At 44.4% G+C, this 24,153-nt stretch overlaps 2 protein-coding genes across 2 annotated transcripts in view; both read right to left on the bottom strand.

Moving 5' to 3' along the window:
- The window catches only part of LOC141270515 (uncharacterized), a 345,167-nt gene that overhangs the window by 312,552 nt on the left and 8,462 nt on the right, over positions 1 to 24,153 (bottom strand). The window lies entirely within an intron of this gene.
- On the bottom strand, positions 7,828 to 23,445 carry LOC141270555 (uncharacterized). Its single transcript, XM_073680625.1, has 7 exons — positions 23,313 to 23,445; positions 15,659 to 15,803; positions 15,352 to 15,531; positions 15,145 to 15,268; positions 14,964 to 15,061; positions 14,675 to 14,765; positions 7,828 to 10,755 (listed from the first exon to the last, which is right to left on the bottom strand). The coding sequence occupies exons 2-7, from the start codon at positions 15,734 to 15,736 to the stop codon at positions 9,734 to 9,736; spliced, it is 1,593 nt and encodes a 530-aa protein (XP_073536726.1). The 5' UTR covers positions 15,737 to 15,803; positions 23,313 to 23,445; the 3' UTR covers positions 7,828 to 9,733.

Genomic DNA, 24,153 nt, shown 5'->3' with positions numbered 1-24,153 from the left:
TTCCTTCACTCCTCACATCAAATCACTCACTCGCTCGTGTCATCTACACCTCAAAAACATCTCTAGAATCAGAACTTTTCTTACCTTTGACTCGGCAAAAACTCTTACTGTAGCTCTTATTCATTCTCGTCTGGACTATTGCAACTCTTTACTAATCGGGCTCCCTCTTTCTAAACTTTCCCCTCTCCAATCCATCCTGAATTCAGCAGCCAGGATCATATTCCTTTCCAACCGATACACTGATGCCTCTTCCCAGTTACGGGTCCGGGTGGTGGAACCTCTGTGCTTCGGTGCAAGGAGGGGCCAGAGGGGCGTAACTAAGTGCCTACTCGGACCGACCCAGGTCACATTGCAGCTTAGTCGACTCTGTGAACCAGGGAGGGACCGGGCAGGTGGACCAGGTGCCACTCTGGGACCGACCTTGTGTGAGAGCAGGTGACTCCCACGGGTCAGATGACAGGAGCGGACCAGTACAGCGGAAAAGCACGGCAGGAAGGCTGACGGGTGGTCCAGGTAGGCAAGCAGGCGGGCACAGCAGGTAACAGACAGGTGTTCCTGGTAGGTAGGCTGACGGGCACGGCAGGTTACAGGCAGGTGTTCCTGGTAGGCTGGCTGTCGGGAATGGCAGGTTACAGGCAGGTATTCCTGGTAGGCTGGCTGGCGGGCACGGCCGGTTACAGGCAGGTGTTCCTGGTAGGCTGGCTGGCGGGCACAACAGGTAACAGGCAGGTGCTCCGGGTAGGCAGGCTGGCGGACACAACAGGTAACAGGCAGGTGCTCCAGGTGAGCGGGCTGGCAGGCGCAGCTGGTAATTGGCAGACAGGTGGGCAGAACCCTTAGACAGACTGGCGGGCTGGACTGTAGACAGTCTGGTGGGCTGGACTGTAGACAGACTGGGGGGCTGGACTGATAGACAGACTGGGGGGCTGGACTGATAGACAGACTGGCGGGACCTGAGGGCTGAAGCAAGTGTTAGCACATGGAACAACAACCTTGCACATTTTGGAGGAAGTGCCTTATATAGGAGAAGTCCTCCGGCCATTGGCTGGGGACTCTTTAGGACAGCGCGCGTGGCCCCTTGAAGAGGGAGGGAGCGCGCGCCCTAAGCACAGTGCCTGGGAAGCTGAGCGCCGCAGCAGGAACAGGGGAGCAGGAAGACGCCGGACCGGGGCCATGGCGGTGAGGGGAACGGCATCTCTGCCCGGCAGGAGGCAGAGACGCCGATGCTACATTCCCTGTGCCAGTCATTGCACTGGTTGCCCATCTAATACAGAGTTCAATATAAACTTATCACTCTTACCCACAAAGCTCTCCATGATTCAGCACCACTCTACATCTCCTCCCTCATCTCAGTCTACCACCCTTTCCGTGCCCTCTGTTCTGCCAGTGACTCCCACTCCCGTCTCCAAGATTTCTCACATGCTGCGCCAATTCTTTGGAATGCACTACCCAGGACAATTCGATTAAATTGCCAATACCCACAGCTTTAAGCGTGCCCTAAAAACCCATTACTTTAGACTGGCCTATCGCATTAACTCACTTGTCTTACTGTCACAGTTTGGCCCATATTAAAATTTTCTTCAAAATCATGTTCATACAATCCAAGCACTGAATAGCCTCTGTCTGTACTGCACACATACTGGCTGGCGACCAGTTCATGTAGTGTTATGTACTTACCCTATTTAGTATATTAAGGCTGTATTATACAACTTATGTATATGTTACCTTTTGTGTCTCCCCTATTTCCTCATAGACTGTAAGCTTGCGAGCAGGGTCCTTACTCCTTTTAATATCTGAGTTATGCTTATTTGGTAATGTCTTTTTGTCTGTTCAAGCCCCCCCTAAAATTGTAGAGTGCTGCGGAATATGTTGGCGCTAAAAAAATTATTATTATTATTGTGGTTGCCATATGATGTCACTCATGGCCTGCAACATGTCAGTACTACCCTGAAGGAAATAAGGTGCCCTCTGGATGAGGGGCTGGAGGAGACGGTCAACCCACTCCCCCAGCCTCTCACCCCGAGAGCCAATGCCAGACACGATTGGTCTCATGGGGGGTGGATATATTTCTTTGTGGGTTTTGGGCAGAGCATACAATATTGGCATGGCAGGAGTTTCTATTTTGAGATACTCCATTTCTTTCTTTGAAAAAAACCCTAAACTGAAACCTTGTTCCAACAAAGTAAAAAGTTTAGTTTTAACAGACTGAGTTGGATTATCTGATAAACGCCTTTACACATTATTGTCAAACAGCATATCTTCAACCCAGTTCACATAATCCTTTTTATCCGTGACAACCACGGATCCTCCTATGTCTGAGGTTTTGATAAGTTGTTATTGGTTCGGAGTTGCTGTAAGGCGCACTGTAAACTGGGTTGGATATTGCTGGTATAAATTCATCCATCTTGGGTTTTTTCAGAAAGCGTCTTCAGGTCTGATTGTCTTATTTTGTAATCGATCCACAGCTGGTTTGTGTTTTGTACTAGATATAAATTTGGATTTGGTACACTAATGACATATTGATGAGATTATCAGCAATTCTTTTATGAGTATTTTCTTTTTCCAAGCAGGACAGTGAAAGTTGCTCCGTAAAGAGTAATGACCTGAAGGCGTTTTCTGGATTCAATTCACCACAATGTACATTAATTCAATCGTCAGAATGCTTTCTAAGAGGGATATTCCTGATGGATTCGTTGACATCACGAATTGTGGAAAAAGGTTGAAATTGTAAGTGGGTACAAAGTTCTCACCATATGACGAGTTTGTGTTGGTCGTCAGTTGAGGCTGTAGTAGATAAGTTACAGGGAATCTGTCACCCCTGGCACTTATCTGACCTCTAATATGGGCATACAGGTGATAGAAATGTAAATACCTGAATGCCTCGTATTAGAGATCTTGTTGCTATGAAACGTTTTGTTTTCCTACAAGTTTCTGATGCGTTCCCGTCCTGGGGCCCGCAAGAAATCTTGCCTCATGCGTGAATTACAATGTTTCCCCCCTCCCCTGCACGTCAGGGCCCTGTGACATGCAGTTGCCGCTGCCAAACCACACACCTGCGCACTTCTCCTTTTACCCAAGGCGCACTTCTTCCTGCCATCTATGTTAATTGTACTGCAGGGATTTTGAGCGCAGGCACCAGGAAGTCAATGACGTGTTAAATGGCGCCTATGAATTATTACCACATGGCGATCACGCTCGGTGTCAGTTCATTCTGACAGCTGACATCTGGCACTCAATGCCGGGAGTGGTGCCCGCACGGCTCCCGGCACTTTAACTCCAGCGATCACAGCATTTAGAGACTGAACAGAAGGACAGAAGCCTCTCTGCTCTTGGATCGGACACCGCGCGCCATCAGCACAGGGTCCCGATCGTTGCCATGGTGACCCGATGTCGTCATGATGACATCTGGGACACCAGCAAGTTACTTGGATCATGCTCTTTGCATGATCAAAGTAACTTGTGTCTGCTGCACTGACAGGTTATAATGTACAGCACTGATCCTGCACGGCTATATATTATAGCTGCGATCAGACTGCAGAAAGTGAAAGTCCCATAGTGGGACTAAGTAGAAAAGTGGAAAAAGAAAACAACAATAAAAGTACACATATTTGGTATCGCCGAGTCCGGAACGACCTGACATATAAAACTGTCCCACTAGTTAACCCCTTTAGTGAACACGGTAAAAATAAAAAACTATGCAAAAAACAATGCTTTATAAAACATCAAGTGGAATAAAACGTGATCAAAAAGACAAATGTAAATAAAAATGGTATTGCTGAAAATGTCATCTTGGCCCGCAAAAAACAAACTGCCATACAGCTCCATCAGGGGCGCCCCAAACACACCATGGCGTCCGCTAATTATTCAAGCAAATTTTACATTCAAAAAGTCAAATGGCCTTTTTTCCTTCTGAACTCTGCCGTGCGCCAAAACAGTGGTTTTCCTCCACATATGGGGTATCGCTTACTCAGGAGAAATTGCACAACAAATGGTAGGGTGAAATTTCTCCTGTTAATGTAATGAAAATGCAAAATTGGTGACTGAAAAACATTTTTGCTGTAAAAAATTTATTTTTACGGCTCAATGTTATAAACTTCTGTGAAGCACCTGGGGGTTCAAGGTGCTCACCACACATCTAGATAAGTTCCCTGAGGGGTCTAGTTTCCAAAATGGTGTCACTTGTGGGGGGTTTCCACTGTTTAGGTACATCAGGGGCTCCCCAAACGCGACATGGCGTCCGCTAATTATTCAAGCAAATTTTACTTTCAAAAAGTCAAATGGCGCTCCATCCCTTCCAAGCCCTGAAACACCGAACATGAGGTCAGTGAAAAACCTTTATTTCACAAGCAACTGGTTAAATGGTGGCACCGCAGAAGCAGGTGCCCACACTACATAAAATACAAGGATTGTATAAATACACAAATAGTTAATATATTAATATATATACATACATATACATACACACGTGTATTCTGAACCACAAAGGAGCAAGTACGTACAAGTAGAATGAGGCCAAGCGTATAAAGCAATATACCTAGTGTAGCATGTCAATGATCCTGGGGTAGCCTAAAAATAATAACATATAGATGAGCTTAACTGTATAGTATAAGATGATTGTAGATATAAAGTGGCCCTACACAGGCGGCGAGCCAACTGATGGGACCAGGGAATGAATCCCTTTTGTAAAAATTTAAATAGATTCAATGACTAATGAAGGAAGTGTAATGTAAGGTACGGAGTATTCCAAAGAGGGGGAAGGGAAAACATTGGACACAACACCAGATCAGTGGCAGACAACGTTATATATAAGAAAGGGGCTTAGTGACCGGCTGGGGAGAGAAGTGCCCAGAAGATGCTGGTTAGATGTTAGAGGACGTGTTCAACATGAAGGCCAGGTCAAAACTTGTAGACAAGAAGACAAGATAGGTAATATGCCTTATACTTCTGCTCTAATGGGTCCAGGGTACCGAGTATGCTCCAAACTCTGTACCCTGGACCACTTAGGTAATATGCCTTCCATGACGTCATGTTTGGTGTTTCTGCTTTGGGTTTTGGCTTGCAAAACGCAGATTTCATTAGAATAGATTGTGGGCTCCATTAGCTGACCCCTGAGGTGGCAGAACACCCCCCCCCCAGGTGACTCCATATTGGAAACTTCACTGCCTAAGGAATTAATCTAGGGGTGCAGTAAGTATTTTGAACCCATAGGTGCCTTACAGAATTTTATAGCATTGAGTCATGGAAATATGACATTTTAGTGGTAAAAATGCAGTTTTTGTATTTGCTACAAATTTGTCAGGTACACAAGGGTTAATAGGTGAAACTGAACCCCATAATTTATTAAATAATATCTCCTGAAAGCGGTGATGTCCCATATGTCGTCAGAAATTAGTTAGCCCACACCTCAGGGGCCGATCAGTGCCTTGGTGACTCGATGTCATCATGACAACATCCGGGTGACCAGAGCAAACAAGTTATTTAGGTCATGTGCAGTGCATGATCTACCTAACTGGTGTCAGTGCAGCACTAACAGTTATAAAGCATAGCAAAGCTCCTGAATATATATATACACATAAAGGCAGTTGTACTCAAAAGTTTACATACCTTGGCAGAATTTTTCATTTTTTGGCCTTGTTTCAGAGAATATGAATAATAAAGTGTTTTTGTTTTCTCCACTCATGGTTATTGGTTGGGTGAAGCCAAGTTTTCTCTTTTTATATCTTAATGACAACCAAAAACATCTAAATGACCCTGATCAAAAGTTCACATACCCTGGTGATTTTGGCCTGATAACATGCACAGAATTTGACACAAATGGGTTTGAATGGCTACTAAAGGTAACATCCTCACCTGTGACCTGTTTGCTTGTAATCAGTGTGTGTGCGTAAAAGCTGAGTGAGTTTCTGGGATCCAGACAGACTCTTGCATCTTTCATCCAGCCACTGACGTTTCTGGATTGTGAGTCATGGGGAAAGCAAAAGAATTGTCAATGGATCTACGGGAAAAGGTAGTTGAACTGTATAACACAGGAAAGGGATACAAAAAAATATCCAAGGAATTGATAATGCCAGTCAGCAGCATTCAAACTATGATAACAAATGGAAAATCAGGAGCTCTGTAAAAACTAAACCACGGTCAGGTAGACCAACAAAAATTTCGGCCACAACTGCCAGGAAAATTGTCTGGAATGCAAAGAAAAACCCACAAATAACATCAGCTGAACATCAGGACTCTCTGAAAACTATTGATGTGGCTGTTTCAAGATGCACAATAAGGAGGCACTTGAACAAAAATGGGCTGCATGGTCGAGTCGCCAGAAGAAAGCCATTAGTGTGCAAATGCCACAAAGTATCTCACCTAGAATACGCCAAACAGCATAGAGACAAGCCTCAAAACTTCTGGAACAAGGTAATTTGGAATGATGAGACCAAAATTGAACTTTTTGGCCACAATCATAAACGTTACATTTGGAAAAGAGGTCAACAAGGCCTATGATAAAAAGGAACACCATTCCTACAGTAAAGCACGAAGGTAGATCGCTGATGTTTTGGGGATGTATGAGCTACAATGGCACAGGAAACTTGGTAAAAGTTGAAGGAAAGATGAATGCCGCACGTTATCAGCAAATACTGGAGGCAAATTTGCACTCATCAGACCGGAAGCTGCGCATGGGACCTACTTGGACCTTCCAACATGACAATGATCCAAAACACAAGGCCAAGTCGATCTGTCATTGGCTACAGCACAACAAATTAGTGTGCTTATTCCTGAACAGCAGCTAACAGGTATAAGAAACACTAATTTTATAAAGTGTGGACTAGACTTTAATATGAGCTAATGTGGCCTACACAACTGTAAAGTGGAGTGTTTGGTGAACTTTATTTTTTTTTTTTTGTCATAAAAAGACACTGGATGTGCCCAAAGATGTAATACCGATAGTATCACAAACTTTTTGTAGCTATTACAATGCAGGAAGGTAACCTACAATGCAATAGATGAGGCTACAAAAAATAGGCTAATACTAATCTGGCTGGGGCTGCAGGGCACAATGCTGCAGAAAGGCTCCTCTAGCTACTCCTATATAGTGTGTTTGGAACCAATCTAGCTGGATAAGGATGGAACCACCACACTAATAGGAGAAATCAGGAAAAATGATCAATTAGCAAAAAAGGACAATGTATGAGGTAGTGACGCACGCTGAGTGCACTACAACCAGACGTGGCTGAAGCACACAGTACAGCGTGAGCTGCACTCACACACCAGACCTTGCAGAAAGCGGTGAACAGCACAGAGAACTGTGCACTAGCGCTGCAAGGCACAGCGATTTATAAAGTAGCTTGGGTAAAGCACAATAGAGCAAATAGGTAGCTAAAACTGTCCCTCAGAACAACAGCGTCCTATCCCTAACTGAATTCACAGCAGAGTGAGCTCAAAATGGCGGCGGCGGCTTTTATAGCGCATCATGACATCATTTCAGCAGCCAATCACAGCCATGCCATTAGTTAACATGCCTAACAGGATGTGCCCACACTTCTTAGGATCCTCATTGGCTGAATAAAATGAAACTGGCTCATTGCATTATGGGAACTTCCGATTCCGGTATACGATATTCTAAAAGTATCGGAATTCCGATACCGCGAATGTCGGCCGATACCCGATATTTCAGTATCTGAATGCTCAACACTACTCCTTACAGTCAATTCCTGAGATTAAGAAAGATCAATAACATTGATGACACATTTTCCAGACAAGCAAATGAACTCAAAAATAATTTTCTTAGTCGAGGTTATCCATTACCCCCACTAAATGAACAGCCAGTCAGTAAAAAAAACTCAAAAAGATTTATTAAAACAGAAAGATAAGAAAAAGCAGAGTACTGTAGAGAGGTTAACTTTAACTGTCAAACACAAAGCAATGGATAAGGTGATCCATACAGCTATAAGACAAAACGGACACCTGATAGAAAGTGACAAAGAGCTAAACGAGAAAGCCAATAATAAACCCCTACTTTCATGTAGAAGTAGTAAATTGGGAGATTTAATAGTCAGAAACAGAACTGAACCCAATACAGTTAACTGGCTAGAGAAACTTCAGATGCGGCAGCTGCCACCTGCAGATCACAGATAAAAGCTTCCGCTTAGGACCATTAACCTGACATGTGAAGGACTTTGTGTCATGTAGAACTAAGCATGTGGTATACGTCATCTTCCCATGTAAATTCTATAACAAAGGTAAAACTATAAGACCTCTGTTTGTCTGATCTAGAGAACATTATCGCTCTATAATCACTGGAAAGGGAGCTCCTCCACTTAGAAGACACATGCATGATTATCATAATGCTGATCCGAACAAAGTGTTTTGCAGGAATTGAAAAGGTCAAGTTCCCTCCACAATTTGGAAATCATCATGTGTTATTATTAAAACAAGAAGCAAGGTGGATTCTTAATTCTGCAGCCCAGGGTCCTTTGGGACTAAATGACAGATTGGATGGGCAGCACGGTGGCTCAGTGGTTAGCACTGCAGCCTTGCAGCGCTGGGGTCCTGGGTTCAAATCCCACCAAGGAGAACATCTGCAAGGAGTTTGTATGTTCTCCCTGTGTTTGGGTGGGTTTCCTCCCACACTCCAGAGACATACTGACAGGGAATTTAGATTGACAGACCCAATGGAATTAATAGCAGAATATAAGTGAGTAAAATAAATAATAAATGTACGTGTTTTTTGTAGTTACCTTTTAACATGTTTTTAAATTGTACAATGTGTTGAATGCACTGATAATGACAATTATTCTGCACCTGTTTTTTTACAAAAGGAATCAGTGGCTACGGCATTGTTAGCTGAAGCCGTTGAAGTGCAGCTGCGCGTAACGGCTGTGATTCTCCCTTATTCCCTTGCACACTCCCTGTCCTCCACTCAGTTAGATCCTGCTCCAATGTACTGGAAATAAAAGACTCTTGAATTGCATACCTGGTGAGTGCTGCTTTTCTTCAATTTTCTTGGATGCATTAAATAAGGCCAATGGCACCCCAACCCGAGCAAAGGAATGGGTCAGAGTGTAAGGTAATAGGACCCCTAACACATCCCCCGCCTAGGTTGGTCAGGTATCACATTGTGATGACCACTTCAATTAAAATTGTTACCTTTTTCCCAAAAAAAATACCAGCAGAACTTAAATATGTGGTGTACTTTTAGGGCTGAGGCTTAATAGTGATTGCAATTCCAGAGTTAGAGTCCCTGGGTTACCGCAACAGAGAGGGGCCAGAAGACTGCAGTGTCTGGTTTCATGTACTTCTGCACTGGTTAAAAGTACTTCACCATCATATTCAAAAGTGCAGTTTTTTTTCTTGCTAGCAGTGCAAGGGTTAATCTGTTCAGTTGAAGCTCCTGGAGCTTTCCTACCTGGATTGTCTCAGCGGTTCAGTGTTGGCCACTCCCCTCTGCTATATAAGCTCACCTCTGACACTTAGGTAATGCCAGTGTTAGTTCTTACTGCCTGGTACTGGAGTTGTCAGTAGTAGTGCACAACTCCTTTAAGAAGATACAATTTTCAGTTAAAACATTTCCAACATTCTGAACATGAAAAAGGCTTCTCCCCTGTGTGACTTCTCTGATGTTTATTAAAAGTTGATTCCGTGTAAAACATTTCCCACATTAATTACATGAAAAAGGCTTTTCCACTGTGTGGGTTCTCTGGTGACTAAGAAGGCATGTTTTCTTCACAAAACATTTTCCACATTATGAACATGAAAATGGTTTCTCCCCTGTGTGAATTCTCTGGTGTCTATTAAGATGCGCTTTCAGTTTAAAACATTTTCCACATTCTAAACATGAAAATGGTTTCTCCTCTGTGTGAGTTTTCTGGTGCGTAACAAGATTTGATTTATGGTTAAAACATTTCCCACATTCAGAACATGAAAAAGGCTTCTCCCCTGTATGAATTATTTGGTGACTTAAAAGATATGATTTGTTCACAAAACTTTTTCCACATTCTAAACAGGAAAATGGTTTCTCCCCTGTGTGGGTTCTCTGGTGTGTAACAAGACTTGATTTATGGTTAAAATATTTCCCACATTCTGAACATGAAAAAGGCTTCTCCCCTGTGTGAGTTATTTGGTGTCTATTAAGATGCGCTTTCAGGTTAAAACATTTTCCACAATCTGAACAGGAAAAAGGCTTCTCCCCTGTGTGAGTTCTCTGGTGGTAATCAAGCTGTGGTGTCTGGTTAAAACATTTCCCACATTCTGAACAGGAAAAAGGCTTCTCCCCTGTGTGAAGTCTCTGGTGTGTAACAAGACTTGATTTATGGTTAAAATATTTCCCACATTCTGAACAGGAAAAAGGCTTCTCATCTGTGTGAAGTCTCTGGTGTGTAACCAAATCTGATTTCTGGTTAAAACATTTCCCACACTTGGAACATGCAAACCTATTCTCTGTCGTGTGAATTTTTTGAAGTTTAAGAATAGACTTTTTGAGGGGAAAACTATTTCCATATTCTGAATGTGAAAATGGCTTCTTTCCTTTAGGATCAGTTTGTTTTTTAATGCTTATTTTGTGACTTTGATTTTCCTTAGTAGTCGATAATGAATCAGAAGACAGGACCTGTTTCATAGGATCAGATGACAGATCTTTGCAGTGAAGGGATAATGGTGTATCTGGAGTAATGGCATTCACTTCAATTGTATCTTGTGTGATCTCAATCTCATCTGATTTAAAAATTGAAGATGTCAGCTGTCCCTCTGATCTCCTGGTACAGTCATCTGCCAAGAATAAAACCAATTATTATTTTAGAATAAAATATCCTTGAATTGTATATTTTTGAGCATTTCTACTTAAACTGTCTGTAAAAATGGTAAGTTATGTAAAATATTGAATTATTCACCAAGACAATGACAGGTCACTGTCTAATAGAAAACCTCATAGGATGAACCAGTGGATCGTAGTGTTCAATTGTTTGTTAATTCTGCCTCCCAAATATGGAATAAAAAGCCACCAAACAATATTATGTAGGCGAAAATATTACCAATAAAAACTTCTACTCATCTCACAAAAAACAAGACCCCACTGAGGTCCATCATCTGGCAGTGGAAAAACAAAGGTTTCTACACCATTAGTGGCTCAAAGGCTCTTGAAAAGTAACATGGCTTCCATAACCAAATCCAGTAATATCCGCTCCCCCAAACTGAAATCTCCCCCTCACTTCTGACCCTTGCAGTGTACCCAAACCACATTTAGCATCCATGTATTCAGCATTACTATAGTGAGAAGAACCCACTTAATTTATGGTGTGTGTGTCTCCTGGAGCACAATCTGGGCACCATGTGTTGGACAATAAAATGGTATATTTCCAATTTTCACTCTCCAACATCCACTGCATGCTAATTTCCAGAAAGTGGCTGTGGAATCAAAATAGTCACTACTTCTATAAATTAATTCGCTGAGGGTTATAATTTCCAAAATGGAGTCACTTATGTGGATTTCTACTGCTCTTGTTTTCAGCAATTTTGTTATTTTAGGGCTTCTGCAAAAGGTGTGTCCCATTTTCTTTGGGATCTGCTCCTACGACATCTTCCTCTGTCACCAGGAGCCGCCTTATTCTTTCTGCAGGCGGCGCTGGTGATGGAGGAGACATCAGAACCAGAAGCTCTGGGTGATGCAGGTTCTGTCCAGCCCTTGGCTCCCTGTTTGTGTATTTGTTTCCTGTTGTGACCTCGGCCCGTTTACTGACTACTCTTGTGTCTTCTGATTTTGTATTTTCTCTGCCCTCCTGGTTCTGACCCAGCTACCTGACTATTCTTCTTCCCATCTCACATTAAAGAACAACAGGTAAAACCGTGGCCTAAGCCTAGGGGTGCAAGTCCAGATCCATGTAGAGGGGTAAAAGGGTGATGGGCAAGGCAATCCCTATTTTGGACAATAACTAGTACAGTCAAAAATTGTGAGTATAGACAATGACACATCTATTGAAATGATCAAACTCAACAGTCTTCATCAGTAAATAGTGAGTAACTACACTGTGTTCCAAATTATTATGCAAATAATATTTTCTCAGATTTTCACAAATTACCTATATGAATTGCAGCCATTGTAATTTTCCAGTCAAATAACTATTAGAGTACAATTGAAAGGTTTTTGTACAAACTGCCTATGATAACAGTATAAATGCATGTTCCAAATTATTATGCACAGCAGAGTTTTCAACCTTTTCATTTTAATAAAGAACAAAAAAATGGTCATTTTTGAAATTATAAGCATTAGCAGGTTATTACAAACTGAAATCAAACAGTTTTCAACTCAAAACTTTATTCTAGGTGATGTTACATTTGGACATAGGACCCCTTGTTCGAAAGGAGCTTCTGAACTCTCTCGTCCATTGAATTTGTCAGGTTTTGGATGGTTTCTGCTTCAATTGTTTAGCATGAGGACAGAATACCCTCCCAGAGCTGTTGCTTAGATGTGAACTGCCTCCCGCCATCATAGACACTCCTTTTGATGATGCTCCAGAGGTTCTCAATGGGGTTGAGGTCAGGGGAGCATGGGTGCCACACCATAAGTTTGTCCCCTTTTATGCCCACAGCAGCCAGAGATGCAGATGTGTTATGTGCAGCATGAGACGGGGCATTATCATGCATGAAATGATCTCGATGGTCCAGATGGATGGAGTGGAGGATGGCTGGTTGATGGACACCCCATGCAAACACGGCTACGGCGCCAACAAGGAGGAGGTGGAGTAATGTTTTGGGCTGGAATCATGGGGAGAGAGATTGTCGGCCCTTTTAGGATCTCTGAAGGGGTAAAGATGAACTCCATAATGTATGTTGAGTTTCTCAAACAGCACTTCCTGCCATGGTTCAAGAAGAAGAACAGTGTATTCCGCAGCAAGATCATTTTCATGCATGATGATGCCCAGTCTCATGCTGCACATAACACATCTGCATCTCTGGCTGCTATGGGCATAAAAGGGGACAAACTTATGGTGTGGCCCCCATGCTCCCCTGACCTCAACCCCATTGAGAACCTCTGGAGCATCATCAAAAGGAGTGTCTATGATGGCGGGAGGCAGTTCACATCTAAGCAACAGCTCTGGGAGGGTATTCTGTCCTCATGCAAAACAATTGAAGCAGAAACCATCCAAAACCTGACAAATTCAATGAATGAGAGAGTTCAGAAGCTCCTTTCGAACAAGGGGTCCTATGTGCAAATGTAACATCACCACTCTGGTTGGAACCAAATATCTCAAATTTGGACTCATCAGACCAAAGCACAGATTTCCACAGGTCTAATGTCCATTCCTAGTCTTCTTTAGCCCAAACAAGTCTCTTCTGCTTGTTGCTTGTCCTTAGCTGTGGTTTCCTAGCAGCTATTTTACCATGAAGGCCTGCTGCACAAAGTCTCCTCTTAACAGTTGTTGTAGAGATGTGTCTGCTGCTAGAACTCTGTGTGCCATTGACCTGGTCTCTAATCTGAGCTGCTGTTAACCTGAGATTTCTGAGGCTGGTGACTCGGATAAACTTATCCTCAGAAGTAGAGGTGACTCTTGGTCTTCCTTTCCTTGGGCTGTCCTCATGTGAGCCAGTTTCTTTGTAGTTCTTGATGGTTTTTGCAACTGCACTTGGGGACACATTCAAAGTTTGCCCAATTTTTCGGACTGACTGACCTTCATTTCTTAAAGTAATGATGGCCACTCATTTTTCTTTACTTAGCTGCTTTTTTCTTGCCATAATACAAATTCTAGCAGTCTATTCAGTAGGACTATCAGCTGTGTATCCATCTGACTTCTGCACAACACAACTGATGGTCTCAACCCCATTTATAAGGCAAGAAATCCCACTTACTAAACCTGACAGGGAACACCTGTGAAGTGAAAACCATTTCCGGTGACTACCTCTTGAAGCTCAGCAAGAGAATGCCAAGAGTGTGCAAAGCAGTCACCAAAGCAGCAAAAGGTGGCTACTTTGAAGAACCTAGAATATAAGACATATTTTCAGTTGTTTCACACTTTTTTGTTAAGTATATAATTCCACATGTGTTAATTCATAGTTTTGATGCCTTCAGTGTGAATGTACAATTTTCAAAGTCATGAAAATACAGAAAAATCTTTAAATGAGAATGTGTGGCCAAACTTTTGGCCTGTACTGTATATTAGTCATCAGCCATGCACAGCTTAGAGATATATCATGGCACAGGTGTAATGTTTTCTGTATAGTTTAGCACAATCCTGTTTGAAGTTAATTGGTTTTAAAAGAAATTGTAAAGTCAGGATAAAGGGAAACTCTGTTGTTATTGGACAGAAAATCACACTTGGCCCTCACTGCACATTTAATGTTGTCGATCATAAAAGTGAAGTTTGGCCAGAAAGACTGGACCTGGTCTTGTAGGGACCATATGAGCACATTCAGCAGCATAGAAGGGAGAGAAGGTAGATTCATCTAATAAGATATGAGGGATCTAGGAAGCCAACAGTGGGTAGGTGTATCCTGCAGGTTGTAAATTCTATAGAAAAGGGATTTTAATGCCAAAAGTCAGTCGAACAGTTTTGGGTGAAGGAGAATGTTGTGGTCAAGAGGCAAAATGGTGATCACACGATTGTGATACAGCCGGACTACACCACTGAAAGCAGCCACAGGAGGTGACTGAGAAGAATCTGTGACTTCTCTGCATTTAGTGTTTACTACTCACCTGGGTAGTCATATGTAGGAATCTCCTCTTTACACCACTCATCACCCCTCACATATGTCTCTGTAGTATTAATATGGGTCTGATCTTCACCCTGAAACAAATATTGTAAAAGTCACAGACAGATGGAGAAGTCACATCTATGATCAGCTCTAATCCTGCCATCTCCACCGTTCTCATTACACAAGTATAAAACATATAATACTGGGGGATAAAACAAGACTGAGCACAAGACCTTCACAGCCGTCTACACATCATAGGAGAGATCTCATGACACCTTCTCTCCATCTACCTGATGATAATGAGGAACATTGGGATCTTCTTGTTTACAGTCCTGTGGAAGAAGAGGACGGGGACATCTCTCTGGTGTTGTCCTCTTACTGGATAGATCTGGAGGAAACACATACAGGGACTGAATTCATTCTTTACATACAGATAATTATAGGCCGTGTGTATTCAGTCCTGTCTATTACCTGGTGATGTGAGGGGCTGGGGAACCTTCATCATGATGTCCTTGTACAGATCTTTGTGTCCTTCTAAATACTCCCACTCCTCCATGGAGAAATAAATAGCGACATCCTGACACCTTATAGGAACCTGTCACATACAATGATACAGTCACCCCCCCAATCCCTTCATAGCGTTACTGTATAATGTCCCAGCATTCCCAGCAGTGTCACCTCTCCAGTCAGCAGCTCAATCATCTTGTAGGTGAGTTCTAGGATCTTCTGGTCATTGATGTCCTCATGTATCAGGGGGTGAGGTGGAGGCCCCGTGATTGGGCTCAGGGGTCTCCCCCATCCCTCAGACACAGGATCCTGACAGCGCTCACTAGAGGTCTTCTTCACTACTGTGTATTCCTGGTTATGGAGACACATTAATAAATCTCACTACAGACATTTCCAGAGTCCTCACCTCTCCAGTTCTGTCCATCTGTTATTCCCATAGATAAGAATGATGTAATGTGACATCATTAGAATCTCTCACCTCTCCAGTAAGCCGGAAGAGGATCTCTAGGGTGAGGTGTAATATCCTCTGCGCCATCTTCTCTCTGTCCATATTCATCTTTGATGGGAGAATCAGGAAAATTCTCTTATATAGAAGATCTTCACTGAGAGGATCTGATATTGACCTGAACGAGAAGAAAATGAGCCAATGTAACATAAAAATCCTGTGTAATAATACAATTACTGGAGATAATAAGGGGAAACATATGAGGAGATTTATTATTTTACAGTATTTAGTTTTCTGATTTACATCTACTAATGAAACCTATATATTTTAGGCCACAGACAACAAGCAGTTTCTTCATCGGAGTCTGCAGCTGAATATGATTCTTATAGATTCATCTTCCTTATTGCTAATTTTCATCTCATTTACAGACACTGGAATCGGCATTGGTAATACTGCAGGAGATATTCATTACATGTGACATGAGAAATAACTACTTCATGAGAAGGATGACATCTTCATCTTATATTACGGCTCTATAAACATATTTGGCCAGAGTCCATCACTGACTACATCTCCACCGGCCGTCTATATGTTTCCCGTCTTCCCCAGACTGTAATCTTCTATCACGTTAAATCTCATGTCTCATTCACACACAGAAGTTTTAGGCTTTTATATATAATTTCACATGCCCCTACATATAATAAACTTGCACCCTTTAGTGCCTTTCATGTGGCACTAAAGGGTGTTTACCCTAATAAATAAATGAAAAAAAAAAACCACGTGGGGTCCCCCACTATTTTTCGTAACCAGGCAAGGTGAAGCAGGCAGCTGCAGGCTGATATCAGGCTCAGAACGATCCTAGTTATTGACCCTATCCAGCCTGAAAATACGCGCTTTGCCTACCTCTTCTCTATTGCACTGGGGCAGTGGCAATCGGGGTAATTATAGTTGAGATTGATGTCAGCTGAAATGTCAAAAAACAGAATTAGCATTAAGCCCTGGGGTTAGTAATGGAGAAAAAAATACCCAGACAGAAAAAAAAAATGTTATTTGAAGAAAGACTCCCCGACACTTTTCCTGGTTCACCAATTTACTTTTGAAAAAAACAAAAACCATGCAGGTCTGACGTAGTCCATGGCGTTCCCACAATGATCCCTGAATCCAACATCCAAAGGCTATGGAGCCCGGTTCAGAGAACGACGCTCTATAGGCCGTAGCAGCAGCCACTCCGGGACCCACTGCGCTCCACAAGACCTAGCGGCTCTGATGAGCAGTGACCTCAGTAACTATACCGCTCATAAGAGTCACCAAGTCCTCTGTATAATGGCCCCATGTAGTGCCCCACAGTCTAATGGCTCCATACAGTGCCCCACAGTCTAATGGCCCCATACAGTGCCCCACAGTCTAATGGCCCCATATAGTGCACCATACTATTATGTGCCCCACAGTATCATGACCCCATATACTGCACTATAGTAAAATGCCCCCCCATATAGTACCCCAGTGTCTAATGGCCCCACACAGTGCCCCACAGTCTAATGGCCCCATATAGTGCACCATACTATTATGTGCCCCACAGTATCATGACCCCATATACTGCACTATAGTATAAAGCCCCCCCATATAGTACCCCAGTGTCTAATGGCCCCATACAGTGCCCCACAGTCTAATGACCCCATACAGGGCCCAACAGTCTAATGGCCCCATATAGTGCACCATACTATTATGTGCCCCACAGTATCATGACCCCATATACTGCACTATAGTAAAATGCCCCCCCATATAGTACCCCAGTGTCTAATGGCCCCACACAGTGCCCCACAGTCTAATGGCCCCATATAGTGCACCATACTATTATGTGCCCCACAGTATCATGACCCCATATACTGCACTATAGTATAAAGCCCCCCCATATAGTACCCCAGTGTCTAATGGCCCCATACAGTGCCCCACAGTCTAATGACCCCATACAGGGCCCAACAGTCTAATGGCCCCATACAGGGCCCCACAGTCTAATGGCCCCATAAAGAGCCCCATAGTCTAATGGCCCCATATCGTCCCCCACAGAATAATGTGCCCCACAGTATCATGGCTATACTATAGTGAACTATAGTATAATGTCCCCCCCATATATTGCCACCCAGTATAATAGTCCCATATAGTGCACCACAGTATAATGGTCCCATATAGTGCACCACAGTATAATGGTCCCATGCACTGCATCCTGGTATATGGCCCGTGACATTACTAATAGATTGCACACAGGTGACATTACTAATATATGGGGGCACACAGGGGACATTACTAATATATGGGGGCACACAGGGGACATTACTAACATATGGGGACACACAAGGGACATTACTAATATATGGGGACACACAAGGGACATTACTAATATATGGGGACACACAAGGGAAATTACTAACATATGGGGGCAAACTGGCGACATTACTAACATGGGGGCACACAGGGGACATTACTAATATATGGGGGGCACACAGGGGACATTACTAACATATGAGGGCACACGGGACATTACTAATATATGGGGGCACACAGGAAACATTACTAATATATGGGGGCACAGAGGGGTCAGTACTAACATATGGGGGCACACAGGGGACAGTACTAACATATGGGGGTCACACAGGGGACATTACTAATATATGGGGGCACACAGGGGACATTACTAATATATGGCGGCACACAGGTGACATTAATATATGGGGGCACACAGGAGATATTACTAATATATGGGGGCACACAGGAGACATTACTAATATATGGGGGCAACAGGTGACATTACTAATATATGGGGGCACAGGTGACATTACTAATATATCGGAGCACACAGGGGACATTACTAATACATGGGGGCACACAGGAGACATTACTAATATATGGGGGCACACAGGAGACATTACTAATATATGGAGGCACACAGGCGACATTAGTAATATATGGGGGCACACAGGTGACATCTATAATATAACTGGCTAAGCGTCCCTCTGTCTGAAGCCTCGATAGACTGCGCATGCGTGACGCGCAGTCTGGCTCCAGACAGAAGCAGGCATCCAGCCGTTACAGGTAAGAGGAGGTGTATGGCGTCGGAGATTGCGGTATGTGTAGACACTGAACGCATACCGCGATCTCTGGCGCCATACTTACAGTACAGACCAAAAGTTTGGACACACCTTCTCATTTAAAGATTTTTCTGTATTTTCATGACTATGAAAATTGTACATTCACACTGAAGGCATCAAAACTATGAATTAACACATGTGGAATTATATACTTAACAGAAAAGTGTGAAACAACTGAAAATATGTCTTATATTCTAGGTTCTTCAAAGCTGCCACCTTTTGCTTTGATGACTGCTTTGCACACTCTTGGCATTCTCTTGATGAGCTTCAAGAGGTAGTCACCGGAAATGGTTTTCACTTAACAGGTGTGCCCTGTCAGGTTTAATAAGTGGGATTTCTTGCCTTATAAATGGGGTTGGGACCATCAGTTGTGTTGTGCAGAAGTCAGGTGGATACACAGCTGATAGTCCTACTGAATAGACTGTTAGGTGCTTTTTTATTGACATAATGCAAATTCTAAGTAAAGAAAAACGAGTGGCCATCATTACTTTAAGAAATGAAGTTCAGTCAGTCTGAAAAATTGGGCAAACTTTGAATGTGTCCCCAAGTGCAGTTGCAAAAACCATCAAGCGCTTCCTCACATGAGGACCGCCCCAGGAAAGGAAGACCAAGAGTCACCTCTGCTTCTCAGGATAAGATTATCCGAGTCACCAGCCTCAGAAATCGCAGGTTAACAGCAGTTCAGATTAGAGACCAGGTCAATGCCACACAGAGATCTAGCAGCAGACACATCTCTTCAACAACTGTTAAGAGGAAACTTTGTGCAGCAGGCCTTCATGGTAAAATAGCTGCTAGGAAACCACTGCTAAGGACAGGTGACAAGCAGAAGAGACTTGTTTGGGCTAAAGAACACAAGGAATGGACATTAGACCAGTGGAAATCTGTGCTTTGGTCTGATGAGTCCAAATTTGAGATCTTTGGTTCCAACCAATGTGTCTTTGTGCGACGCAGAAAATGTGAACGGATGGACTCTACATGCCTGGTTCCCACCGTGAAGCAAGGAAGAGGAGGTGTGATGATGTGGGGGTGCTTTGCTGGTGACACTATTGGGGATTTATTCAAAATTGAAGGCATACTGAACCAGCATGGCTACCACAGCATCTTGCAGCGGCATGCTATTCCATCTGGTTTGCGTTTAGTTGGACCATCATTTATTTTTCAACAGGACAATGACCCCAAACACACCTCCAGGCTGTGTAAGGGCTATTTAACCAAGAAGGCGTGTGATGGGGTGCTATGCCAGATGACCTGGCCTCCACAGTCACCAGACCTGAACCCAATCAAGATGGTTTGGGGTGAGCTGGACCGCAGAGTGAAGGCAAAAGGGCCAACAAGTGCTAAGCATCTCTGGGAACTCCTTCAAGATTGTTGGAAGACCATTTCGGGTGACTACCTCTTGAAGCTCATCAAGAGAATGCCAAGAGTGTGCAAAGCAGTCATCAAAGCAAAAGGTGGCTACTTTGAAGAACCTAGAATATAAGACATATTTTCAGTTGTTTCACACTTTTTTGTTAAGTATATAATTCCACATGTGTTAATTCATAATTTTGATGCCTTCAGTGTGGATGTACAATTTTCATAGTCATGAAAATACAGAAAAATCTTTAAATGAGATGGTGTGTCCAAACTTTTGGTCTGTACTGTACATACTTACCTGACCGGGAGGAGCATTGCGGCGGCGCCTCTCTTCTGGCCGGAGACCGGGGGCGGAGTGAGGCGTCGGATCGGCGCGTGCACATAGCGCTATTTAGCGCCATTTTACTGAAGACACATTTACAGTGTGTCTTCAGCAAAATGGCGCCGGACAGCGCGGTGCTCCGGCGCCGCACTCCTCCCCCGGCCTCTGGCAGAACAGGACGCTGCAGCGCGTGGAGTACAGAGAAGAAAGGTGAGTATAACTGTTTATTTTTTTTTGTATGTGTGTACAGTGTGAAAGGAATGAGGGCACCATGCATATACCAGGATTGTGGGGTGAGGGGACCATGCATATACCTGGATTGTGGGGTGAGGGGACCATGCATATACCAGGATTGTGGGGTGAGGGGACCATGCATATACCAGGATTGTGGGGTGAGGGGTGCCACGCACACCGGGATTTGGGGGTGAGGGGAGCCACGCACACCGGGATTGGGGGGTGAGGGGTGCCACGCATACCAGGATAGGATGGTGGGGACAGGATGGGGGCAGCACAAATACCAGGAGGGGGCAGCACATACCAGCATGGGAGACCATATACCAATAAAAATGCTCACCACCCGGGCGCAGAACGGGTTCAATAGCTAGTTACTAATATATGGGGGCACACAGGGAACATTACTAATATATGGGTGCACAGGTGACATTACTAATATATGGGTGCACAGGTGACATTACTAATATATGGGGGCACACAGGGGACATTACTAATCTATGGGGGCACACAGGGGACATTAATATATGGGGGCACACAGGCGACATTACTAATATATGGCAGCACACAGGTGACATTACTAATATATGGGGGCACAAAGGAGACATTACTAATATATAGGGGCACACAGGGGACATTACTAATATATGGGTGCACAGGTGACATTACTAATCTATGGGGGCACACAGGGGACATTACTAATATATGGGTGCACAGGTGACATTACTAATATATGGGGGCACACAGGGGACATTAATATATGGGGGCACACAGGGGACATTACTAATATATGGGGGCACACAGGAGACATTACTAATATATGGGTGCACAGGTGACATTACTAATCTATGGGGGCACACAGGCGACATTACTAATATATGGGGGCACACAGGCGACATTACTAATATATGGGGGCACACAGGCGACATTACTAATATATGGGGGCACACAGGGGACATTACTAATATATGGGGGCACAAAGGAGACATTACTAATATATAGGGGCACACAGGGGACATTACAAATATATGGGGGCACAGGTGACATTACTAATATATGGGGGCACACAGGGGACATTACTAATATATGGGTGCACAGGTGACATTACTAATATATAGGGGCACACCGGGGACATTAATATATGGGTGCACAGGTGACATTACTAATCTATGGGGGCACACAGGGGACATTAATATATGGGGGCACACAGGGGACATTACTAATATATGGGGGCACACAGGCGACATTACTAATATATGGGGGCACACAGGCGACATAACTAATATATGGGAGCACACAGGAGACATTACTAATATATGGGGGCACACAGGGGACATTACTAATATATGGGGGCACACAGGGGACATTACTAATATATGGGGGGGCACACAGGGGACATTACTAATATATGAGGGCACACAGGGGACATTACTAATATATGGGGGCACAAAGGAGACATTACTAATATATAGGGGCACACAGGGGACATTACTAATATATGGGTGCACAGGTGACATTACTAATCTATGGGGGCACACAGGGGACATTAATATATGGGGGCACACAGGCGACATTACTAATATATGGGGGCACACGGGATATTACTAATATATGGGGGCACACATGGGACATTAATAATATATGGGAGCACACAGGCGACATTACTAATATATGGGGGCACACAGGGGACATTACTAATATATGGGGGCACACAGGGGACATTACTAATATATGGGGGCACACAGGGGACATTACTAATATATGGGGGCACACAGGGGGCATTACTAATATATGGGGGCACACAGGAGGCATTACTAATATATGGGGGCACACAGGAGGCATTACTAATATATGGGGGCACACAGGGGGCATTACTAATATATGGGGGCACACAGGGGGCATTACTAATATATGGGGGCACACAGGCGACATTACTAATATATGGGGGCACACAGGCGACATTACTAATATATGGTGGCACACAGGGGGCATTACTAATATATGGGGGCACACAGGGGACATTACTAATATATGGGGGCACACAGGGGGCATTACTAATATATGGGGGCACACAGGAGGCATTACTAATATATGGGGGCACACAGGCGACATTACTAATATATGGGGGCACACAGGGGGCATTACTAATATATGGGGGCACACAGGGGGCATTACTAATATATGGGGGCACACAGGGGACATTACTAATATATGGGGGCACACAGGGGACATTACTAATATATGGGGGCACACAGGTGACATTACTAATATATGGGGCACACAGGTGACATTACTAATATATGGGGGCACACAGGGGACATTACTAATATATGGGGGCACACAGGGGGCAGTAATACTAATTCGGGCACATAGGAGGAGTTGTGGCCGCTGCAGGTGAATAGGGGAATATTATCTTGTGGGGCCACAGGGGGAGCAGGGAGAATTATTACACAGGGGAGGACATTACTGTCAGGAGGAAACCGCAATCACAGCACACACAGGAATCGCAGGTGTGAATAAGGACTATAGTGAGTGCGATAATAATGTGTACAGTGCTGCGGAGTTTGGCGGCGATATAGAAGGAAGAGGGAGAAATGATCCACATAGAGAATAACGAGGACTCTGCACAGACCCTAAGCTGCAGAGCCGCACCCCGGGACATACGGAGACACCTGGGATAAAGGCAGGATAGCCAGTAAAGCCAAGTCGGCTAAAGGACCTCTGCTGACGTCATACCCATGTGACCATGCAATTTGATGATGTCACCAGAAGGGGTGGGGCCTCATTCTCCATTGCAGGTGGATTTTGTAGGTTTGGATCTGCGTGGGAAAGGAGGGGGTCCTGTTACTTGCTCGGTGCTGCGTGCTGGGGGTCTGTGTGGGGAAGGAGGAGGCGTTGTTACTTGCGTGGTGCTTGGAGTGCTTTGCCGTGTCTCCCCCCCTTCTTTGCCGTGTCTCCCCCCCTCTTCTTTGCCGTGTCTCCCCCCCCTTCTTTGCCGTGTCCCCCCCCCTTCTTTGCCGTGTCCCCCCCCCCTTCTTTGCCGTGTCTCCCCCCCCCCTCTTTGCCGTGTCTCCCCCCCCCCTCTTTGCCGTGTCTCCCCCCCCTTCTTTGCCGTGTCCCCCCCCCCTTCTTTGCCGTGTCCCCCCCCTTCTTTGCCGTGTCCCCCCCTTCTTTGCCGTGTCTCCCCCCCCCTTCTTTGCCGTGTCACCCCCCCTTCTTTGCCGTGTCACCCCCCCTTCTTTGCCGTGTCACCCCCCCTTCTTTGCCGTGTCACCCCCCCCTTCTTTGCCGTGTCACCCCCCCTTCTTTGCCGTGTCACCCCCCCCTTCTTTGCCGTGTCACCCCCCCCTTCTTTGCCGTGTCACCCCCCCCTTCTTTGCCGTGTCTCCCCCCCCTTCTTTGCCGTGTCTCCCCCCCCTTCTTTGCCGTGTCTCCCCCCCCTTCTTTGCCGTGTCTCCCCCCCTTCTTTGCCG

This window comes from Phyllobates terribilis, unplaced genomic scaffold, assembly GCF_046119375.1.
Source record: "Phyllobates terribilis strain yellow unplaced genomic scaffold, ASM4611937v1 Scaffold_5__5_contigs__length_657084704, whole genome shotgun sequence".
NCBI classification, from domain to species: Eukaryota; Metazoa; Chordata; class Amphibia; order Anura; family Dendrobatidae; genus Phyllobates; species Phyllobates terribilis.
This window is presented reverse-complemented; position numbering and strand designations above follow the sequence as displayed.

Bases quoted from the DNA above. Each gene is read 5' to 3' on its own strand.
- LOC141270555 (XM_073680625.1), bottom strand. From the start codon at position 15,736: ATGAATATGGACAGAGAGAAGATGGCGCAGAGGATATTACACCTCACC. The intron at 15,269-15,351 runs GTGACACTGCTG...TGTATGTGACAG, and splicing joins TTGAGCTGCTGACTGGAGAG to GTTCCTATAAGGTGTCAGGA. The intron at 14,766-14,963 runs GTAGATGGAGAG...TATTTGTTTCAG, and splicing joins ATGTTCCTCATTATCATCAG to GGTGAAGATCAGACCCATAT.